We start from the raw sequence: 9,847 nt of genomic DNA, 5'->3' as shown, positions 1-9,847 counted from the left end.
AAAGGTATGATTTGACAACAACTTTTCACAAATCTTTTGACTTTCAAATGAACTACCAAAAATGGCAACCTTATCAACAAGATCTGGTCACCGGAAACACACCGGAGATATGGCCGGAAAAATCAAAGTCACTTAAAAACAAGTTTTCAAGTTACCCAACCCAACCTTGAACACTCCCGAAGGTTTAGAAACCGTTTTTCAGTTTAAACAAGCAAGAAAACCACCAAAAACGGGTGCTAAACCAAGTGTTCAAACACACCAAGAACTTGAACAAAACCGGTTTTAAACAAGGTAAAGAGCCATGCTCTGATACCACTTGTAGGTCCCTTTCCGGAGGATGACGAACCTAAACCTTGTTATACAAACCCACTAACGAGTGCGGAATCCAAGCTAGTGAGCAAACCGGGATGAAGCAAGTAGCGAAACAGACACACAAGAGTTCACCGATTAACACCACTGTATTAATACGTATGAAGGTTCCGGTTACAAGCACAATGTTTACAAATCTAACTTGCAAACTCTCAATATGTGTCTGTGTGAATGTTTCGGACAGAATGCTCTCCACTCTTGTCTGTCTCTCTAAGTGTGCATATATCCCTCACACTACACTGCATGGGTATATATATACCCAGCCCATGATGTCTGGTCGAAGGATCCGATAGATGGTCCGAAGGATCATCTATCGAAGACAAGGCATTCGAAGGATCATCATGGACCCTCGAAAGATCACCTTTCGAGGTCTATCAATCGAAACATATCTTTCGATGAGGTCGAAGGATTCACATCATCCTTCGACCCCTTATCCTTCGACACAGAACATCTCACAAACTGTTTGGCCAAGTCAAACTAGGAGGATAGTTGACTTGGTCAAACTTACAAGGCTAACTTGGACATCGTTTACATATAGACCGAATACAGACAAAGTACAGACACAAGTGCACCAACAGGTGTGCTATTCGATCTTGTATACGAAGGAGGAAAGTCGTGTTCTCGATCGAATCTTGTCGAGTCGAGTCGCGTCCACAAAACGTGCATCAACACATACCAAGTAGCCTTACCGCGTTACCGAAAGTACCCTATGTGACACTACCCGAGATACGTCCCTAGTACCTTAACAGTGGGTCAGAATTGCGGGTCTACTTAACATCATCAATCTTTGCTTAACCAATCAAGTCAGGATAACACCACCTATCAACACCTCAAGATAACACAAACTGGTAACTATTCATACACAAACAAAATAAAAAATTTAGTACTAAAGTGATTTACTATTTACAATAAACCTTGTGATCATAAGACGCAAAAAACCTTGTGATCAAACTGCAAAACTTATTTTTAAGCGATTAACAGTATATAATATTAACGGTATACCATTAACGATTATATATTTTAAGCGATTTAACGTTGAAACCGGATGAGAATTTATAACACAAATACACCAAAATAACAAAACAAAATTTAGATGGGTTACATACGCTGCGTATAGAGCTATACGCAACATATATAAACCTTAGTTATTTGTGCGATTGCAGAGCCAGACGCTGAAATTCATGCAACCTATGTGTTGTGTATAGCTGTATACGCAGCGTATAGAAATCCTAAGTGTGCAAATAGACAGCCTGGTGTTCGTATAGTCTAGGTCTTGGAGGAAAGCTAAACAATCAAATTAATCCTCACATAATTATAAATTAAACAATCAATCAACAACAGTTCAAAAAAAAAAAAAAAAAATCAATCAACAAACTTGTAATGCGGGTTTAGCTTTATAATTTTAAACAATCAATCGACAAACTTATGATGCGGGTTCTACTTTTTAGTCAAATGGGAAAAGTTTTCAATTTTGGGTTCTACTTTTTAGTCAAGTGGGAAAAATTTTCAATTTTAAACAATCAATCGACAAACTTATGACACGGGTTTAGCTTTTTCCACAAACTTGAAACTTTTTCAATTTCAAATAATACAAATTTAAGATTCTTATATTAAATTAATTTCAAAAGTGGGCTAGAATTGCATATCAACGCCAACTATTTAAGTCAAGATAACATCAACTGGTCACTACTCATACATTTGTGACAGTGAAGGTAGGTACCAAAAAAACCTTGTGATCTTCAGTTTATTCCCAAAAATAATTTCAATGCAACCGATCCCATCTTCCTATCCTATGCGTTTCCTCTTTTACGTTATTCTTGTTATATTTCTAACTTCCACGTCCATCTCATCTTCCTATGACGGTGGAAATGAGACCGATCATCACGCTTTGCTCAAGATCAAGTCAATGATCACTCGAGATCCATATGGAGCTTTAACTTCATGGAACACCTCCCTTCATTTTTGTGATTGGTATGGTGTTAAATGTGGGAAGCGACATAGAAGGGTGACTTTTGTAGCACTACAGTCGCTGGGTCTAGAAGGCTCTTTGTCTCCTCATGTAGGGAACCTCAGCTTCCTCCGTGTGTTTTCTCTCGCTAACAATAGCTTTCAAGGAGCCATCCCTCATGAAATCGGTAATCTAAATAGGCTGACTATTCTTTATCTTGGTGCAAACACATTCAACGGAGTCATTCCAACTAATTTGTCTGGTTGTTTAAACCTTCAAAAGCTTGATCTATCTAGAAACAAGCTAGTTGGAAGCATACCCAAAGAGATCAGCTTCCTCTCCAAACTTTCTTTTCTTTCACTTGGTCTTAATAAGTTAACAGGTGGAATCCCGCCTTTCTTGGGGAACATTACGTCGATGGAAACGTTCAGTGTTGTTAGAAATCCGGTGGGTGGGATCATTCCAGACACCTTAGGTAATTGGAAAAAATTAGTAGGATTTCACTCTGGTGGTTGTAATCTATCTGGGTCCATCCCTCATTCCATTTATAACCTTTCACTTCTAGCTAACTTTATCTTGTTTGAGAATCAACTAACTGGTAGTCTTCCTCGAGGTATAGGTGCAATGTTCTCTCATCTTGAAATCCTAGAATTAAATTATAACCAGTTGACGGGACCACTTCCATCATGGATATCTAATTGCTCGAAACTAAGAGGCCTTGATATGACAGATAACATGTTTAGTGGGAAGTTGACGATCGACTTTTCAAAACTAGGAGATATTGAGGGGATATACTTAAGTTTCAACAACTTTGGAAGTAGTGAAGCTGATGAAATGAATTTTATTGATTCTTTGAAGAATTGCACCACTTTATATCGTTTGGCTCTAGCTTTTTGCAAGTTTCAAGGAGTGCTCCCTAGATCAATTGGTAACCTTTCTGATCAACTCGGGTCTCTGACTCTGTACGGAAATAATTTACATGGAAACCTCCCCACGTCAATTGGTAATCTAGTTGGCTTGGCTGGTTTACATTTAGGACGTAACCAATTCACAGGAAGCATCCCTTCAACCATCGGTAAGCTTCAAAAGCTACAATATTTTGATTTATATGGAAACCAACTTTCAGGGCAACTTCCTGATGCCTTAGGGAACTTGTCATCTTTACTCCAACTTTATTTGTTTTCAAACAAGTTAGAAGGGGTAATTCCTTCAAGCATAGGAAACTGCCGTCATCTAATAGCGTTGCAACTTGATGACAATAAATTTACCGGGAAAATACCTCAACGTATCTTACAACTTTCATCTTTATCTATAATACTGAATCTTTCTCAAAACAACCTGTTTGGTTCACTTCCAACCGAGGTTGGAGACCTCAAGATGTTGAGTGCTTTGGATTTATCTTATAATAATTTATCAGGTAACATTCCTAGTAGCCTTGGTAGTTGTGGCAGCCTTACCAGTTTGTCCCTCAAAGGCAACTTGTTTCAAGGCATGATACCGCCATCATTAAGTTCCTTAAAAGGATTGGTGGAACTCGATATTTCTCATAACAATTTATCGGGCCAAATTCCTCGATTCTTGGAACGGTTCTTGTTAGAATATTTGAACCTATCATATAATGATTTTGAGGGTGAAGTACCACAGCTAGGAGTGTTCGCTAATGCAAGTGCATTCTCCATTTTGGGGAATAGCAGGCTTTGTGGTGGCGTTGTTGAACTTGGGTTACCCAAATGTAAGGAGACAAAGAAACATAAAGAAAAATTTCCTGTGTTTGTAATAATCATTTTGATTGCATCCTCACTTTTCACCATAATATGCTTAGCATATGCTTGGTGTAAGAAGAAAAGCAAGAGCCGGCCGTCTCAATCTTCAATGAGAGATCGATTCTTGAAAATTTCATACGCTCAACTTCTCAAGGCTACCAATGGCTTCTCCGAAACCAATTTGATTGGAAATGGTGGGTTCAGTTCCGTTTATAAAGGAGTCCTTAATGAAAATGATGATACACTTGTCGCAGTGAAAGTTCTGCGTCTTCAAAATCGAGGGGCGGAAAGAAGCTTTATGAGGGAGTGTGAAGCATGGCGAAACATTCGACACCGTAATCTGTTAAGGATAATAACTTCATGTTCAAGCATTGACTTTCAAGGAAATGATTTCAAAGCTTTGGTATACGAGTTTATGCCCAAAGGGAGTTTACACGATTGGCTTTATACAAGTGAAGGTACATCCAGGTTAAACTATATTCAGATAACAAATATTCTTGCCGATGTCGCGTCTGCACTTGATTATCTTCATAATCACTGTGTACCAATCGTTGTTCACGGTGACTTGAAGCCTAGCAACATTCTACTCAACGATGAAATGGTGGCTCATGTCGGAGACTTTGGTTTAGCTCGCTTTCTTGGAACAACTTCTTACCAAAACAGCTCCACCGGCATTAGAGGAACAATTGGTTACGCTGCTCCAGGTAAATCTCTTGTATTTCCACACGTTTGTATTTACTTACAGTATTGCCGTTTTTCGTTTCTCTTCTGAAGTAATTGTTTATAATTTGCAGAATATGGACTCGGGAGTGATATGACAACTAATGGAGATGTCTATAGTTTTGGAATGCTATTACTAGAGGTGATGACCGGAAAAAAGCCAACTGATGACATATTTAATGAAGGGCATAGCCTTCATAAATTTGCTTCCATGGCTTTGCCTGACCATGTAATGGATATTATTGATCTCAACATTCTAAACATTTATCAAGGAGTGTGTGAAGCAGATGCACAGAAAATAGAAGAATGTTTGGCTTCAACAATCAAAATTGGAGTATCATGCTCTCTGGATTCCCCATCACTAAGGATGAATATGGAAAAGGTTGTACATGAATTGCATCGTATCCAGAATACACTTCCAAATATTGAGGTACTATTTTTACTTACCACATATCACATGTGTTCATTGTTTTCATAGGTAGTTTGTATGAAAAGGTCACCCAAGTATTCAATTTTAATCATTTTTTCCCACTAATATGTATCCTTTTTCTTTTATACCAAACTTGGTAAAAAAAAAAAGCACGTTGATACAATAATTCGTTTAAACTGATCATTGTTTTAGAATTTTTTACTTTGCAATACAGGAAAAGTAACCAAAGGTATTTTTGTTTTTTCATAATCTTTAAGGTTATATTTGCCATCTAAATTAAGTTTAGAGTAAACTGTTATTTTGGTCCCTGTGTTTTGGTCACTTTTGTCACTTTAGTCCAAAACTCAAACTTTTTGTATTTGGGTCCCTGTAGTTTCAGTTTTATTGCCATTTTGGTCCAAAAATGAAATTAGGTGATATTTGTCTTATAAAATGTTGCTATTTGGTCATTTTCCGCAGAGGCAAAATGATCATTTCTTTTATATAAATAAATATCATATTTTATAAGACAAATATAACCTGATTTGCCCCTGAGAAAAATGACAAAATTACAGGATTTTATAAGACAAATATGGTATGATTTATTTTTGGACCAAAATGGCAATAAAACTGAAACCACAGGGACCCAGATGCAAAAAGTTTGAGTTTTGGACTAAAGTAACAAAAGTGACCAAACCACAGGGACCAAAATGGATGTTTACTCTTAAGTTTATTTGAAATATTACATTTTGACTTGGACTCCATGTGCACATTCTTGCAGATCTAACACCAGGCTTGCATTTGGGATTTCAAATAAACTACACCTAGGATATGGTGTATGTCATCATTGAATCATTGTTAGTTTGCCATACATATATAATTGTTATTTTGCTTAATATCTTGTTGACACAGGTATACGAGTTTGTGCTTAATTATTTACAAAGGATATATATTATATTGTCTAGAATTGAGTGCTAGTAAGACATGCATGGTTCAATGAATCAAGAAGTGTATAATCCTAAAACTAAAAGAAAATAATACTAAATGAAACTGTTATTCACAAGTCCATTTATACACTACAAGTATTTAAACCTATAGCAACGATACTTTTTGGGGTAGTGACCCAATGTCATCGCTATAGGGTCTGTGGCCATACATTCACGGGTATAGATTCTAGGTATCGTCGCTATATGTGTCGTTACCATAGCTTTCCCATATGACAAGTGCACTACTAGAAAAAATGATTTTTCTTGGGCGATGAAATTAAAGGTTCTTGGCGATTTTAGGTCCGTCCAAACAAACATGGCTGGAAAAAAATATGTGCCATCGCTAAAGCTTTCCCATATGACCTGTTTTCTTCGTTCATTTATGTTTATGAACATCCATTTATGTTTGTTTATGTTCGTTCGTTCGTTTATGTTTATTTATTTACGTGTGTTTCAATTTAAATACATAAGTAGTTATATTTATAGGAATATTAAACATAAAAGGAACTGTCTAACTAGTTATATAAATATAACTAATTGAAAATTGTGCTTAGTAATAAAAATGAGTTTTTCAAGGGAATTTATCGTAATTTGTCACTAATTTATATAAAAAAAAATACTTTTTTGTTCATTTATGTTTATCCAATTATGTTCATTTATGTTTGTTCATTTGTATTTTTATTGTTTGTTAAATTATGTTCGTTTAAGTCTGTTTATTTATGTTCATGTTCGTGGTCCTGTTCGGTTAAAGTTAAAAGAACGAACACGAACATGCCTCTATTCGTTTTCGTTAGGTTCATTTACAGACCTAAGACTAGTGGGTATGGAGAGCCTCTTCCCCAAGGGGGCCGCCACGTTGGCGCCACGTAGGAGTGACTTGGAGGGGATGGACCTAGGGGGTGGGGGTGAACATAGTTATTTGTGAGAGAAGGGAGGAGAAGGGAGGCCCCTCTCATCCGGCTGTGAGGAGTCGGTCTTGCCGAGCCGAGCCCAGGGGGCGATGTGGGGGACCAGCGCAAGTCCTAGCCGGGCCTTAGCCGGCCCCCATACCCACTAGTCTAATGAAGATCGCGACCGGGTCGCGGCCGGTGAGGGTCCATGGCTGCCCAATGTTTGATTTTTTGTAATTTTATACCCCTAAACTTCCATAACTTGATGTTTTAATGTGTATATTGGATGATTTAAGTATAAGGATCATAAGTGAAGGTATATCATGTAATTTAATCATAAAACCAACATATAATAAGTATAAACATGTATAATTGTCGAGAATAAGTGTCGAATTTGCATAATTTTAGCATATGAGGCACATGTTTACATGTTTAACGTATTTAGCACAAAGTATGAACAAAGTATCACATGTATAATATTTTCAAGTGTATGAACAATCACGAAAAGCGTGTAACTTGAATATGAAGAAAATACGAATTTCATTATGATTCAAGTCTCGGATTTTACAACTTACAATGAAACGATGAATACAAGAATACGAAGTTTCCAAAAATAGAAATACAAACAACGGTTCCTAATTATGGAAAGTATGGAAAAAGTAGGGCGTTACAGGGGTGCCCATCACTAGTGATGGATTTTTTTTAATAATAAATTAAAAATAACGATCTCATTTAAATAAATATTACATTAAAAAAACCCTACATAATCTTAGCCCATTTGAAAATGAAGAAATAAGTCTGAGCCCAATTGTATAAAACCCTAAAATTAATATTAGGGCATATAGAAAACCTCTCTGTAGTGCTCCAACAATGATAGTAGTAACAACCTTTTCATCTCAAACTCAACTCCAAGCTGGCTAGGGTTTCCCGACCCTTGGTACGTGCGCGACTATACATATTATTATAATGAAATTACACACGAATTGGTTTTAAATTTATAAAAGTGATTATTACTTTTACATCAAAACACACACGAAAGAGGCAAGTGTACCCCGTCATATATGTAGTAAAGTATCGGTAAGAACCAAGTATCGATCCACGGAAATGGGCGGAGAAATAATACTAGACCTTTGTCACTAAATTACCGGTAAAAACATAAATTGTCTTGGTTTTAATTAATCTAAATTAAGCATAAATAAATACTTATAAAACATAGTAAAATATCTATAAATAGCCTTGCTTAATACACAACCACAGCATGTCAACTAAGTCAGTTTTGGCACTAGAAGCATTCGGTCAATTTTCCATTTTGAGACAATTAGTATCCCTTTCGGGAATCCTAACATGACAATCATTCGGAAAGTTAAAACGATAAACACACTTTAACCACCTAAAATTGTTCTTTAACGTGCGATTGATTAATGTCTACAAAAATCTCCTAAAAATAAGTTAGTCATCCGTTAGGAGTTTTCTAACCTCACTTAATCAAGGAAAGCAACACCGATAAACACAATGCAACCACCGAGACAAGCATAAACTAGATTAAATCACAACCGAGTTCATTTTACAAATCTTGCACATAAATTCACCAAGATAGCAATTTTGGCCGAAACTACTAACTAAGCTAACAAATCATGGCAAGAATTCGTAACAACACCATCTAACCCGTTAGAGTCCTTCCGTGAGGGCAAGCTCTCTTGATTAATAATAATTGCATTTTATTAAACCACTAACCCGTTAGAGTATCATGGTGCCTACATTTTAACCAAGTTAAACTAGTTAACCAAATTAAAAGTTTACTAATACATGATTAAATAAGCTTCATTTTTCAACTATCTTACCTAACCAAGCACCAATCATCCAACACAATTACTTATAATCAAGAAATCAATATCAATAACAAGGTTGCAAACTAATCATCAAAGATAATCATAGAAAACACTTCAAAATGTCATTACAAACATAGATTGACATACTAATAGCTATAATCAAGCAAGGGATTGTTGTGTTTTTGCCCAAAGGCTTACATTAATACATAATAATCAGTCTAGATGCTTGAAACATAACAAAATTATGGAAAGATTTGAGAAACCAAACCATAAACAAGCATAAGAATGAGAATCTGGATAGTAAATGAGCAAAACCGGGCAATGTGGCTTGAATCCGAGTGAAAGCAGCAGCCTTCGGAGCCTCAAAATCGCCTGCAGAGCTCCCAAAATGTCCAGAGTTACTAATAGAATGGTTCTGTTCTGTTTTTATGCTTTTTCGAAGTTGCACGGTCGTTCTTGGTTTGGCACGGCCGTGCACTTTAAGCAATTATTGGTGGTGGTCCACCATACCGTGTGACGTCACAGATCGTTGACTGGTCTTCGATCACGCACGGTCGTTCTTGGCTTGGCACGACCGTTCCTTTCCGGCATTTGGCTTGCACGCCTTGACTTGTGGTCGTTCCACTCCGAGATGTTGTTTGATCTAGGATTCGCACGACCGTTCTCCATGAGGAACGACCGTGCATTTTCGGGTTTTCCTTCATTGCCTTGCACGGTGAGTTGCACGCCTGGTTCATCGCCGGGACTTTCTTGTTTGTCGGATATGCACGGTCGTGCATATGGCCGCATGACCGTGCCAAACGCCCAGGTCAGTCTTTTTCCACAGAATCTTCGCAGCTTCATCGTTTTGTCCGGAAAGTCCTCGTTTTTGGTATTATCTCGTCTGGTATGCTGTTTTAGGCCTGTAAACCAAAATGTAGATAATTAAGTATC

The 9,847-nt window shown here is 37.1% G+C and overlaps 1 protein-coding gene across 1 annotated transcript; it reads left to right on the top strand.

Moving 5' to 3' along the window:
• Positions 1 to 2,081: 2,081 nt before the first annotated feature.
• On the top strand, positions 2,082 to 6,171 carry LOC110868713 (receptor kinase-like protein Xa21). The gene is made up of 3 exons (XM_022117953.2): positions 2,082 to 4,784; positions 4,875 to 5,230; positions 5,991 to 6,171. Exons 1-3 carry the CDS (start codon positions 2,135 to 2,137, stop codon positions 5,994 to 5,996), a joined length of 3,012 nt encoding a protein of 1,003 aa, XP_021973645.1. The 5' UTR covers positions 2,082 to 2,134; the 3' UTR covers positions 5,997 to 6,171.
• Positions 6,172 to 9,847: the final 3,676 nt, after the last annotated feature.

This window comes from Helianthus annuus, unplaced genomic scaffold (genome assembly GCF_002127325.2).
Source record: "Helianthus annuus cultivar XRQ/B unplaced genomic scaffold, HanXRQr2.0-SUNRISE HanXRQChr00c031, whole genome shotgun sequence".
NCBI lineage: Eukaryota > Viridiplantae > Streptophyta > Magnoliopsida > Asterales > Asteraceae > Helianthus > Helianthus annuus.
The sequence above is the reverse complement of the archived record's forward strand: the minus strand, read 5'-3'. Positions and strand labels throughout refer to the sequence as shown.

Excerpts from the sequence above, each read along its gene's own strand:
- LOC110868713 (XM_022117953.2), top strand. The coding sequence starts at position 2,135 with ATGCAACCGATCCCATCTTCCTATCCTATGCGTTTCCTCTTTTACGTT. Across the intron at positions 4,785-4,874 it reads AATTGGTTACGCTGCTCCAG|AATATGGACTCGGGAGTGAT; the intron begins GTAAATCTCTTG and ends TATAATTTGCAG.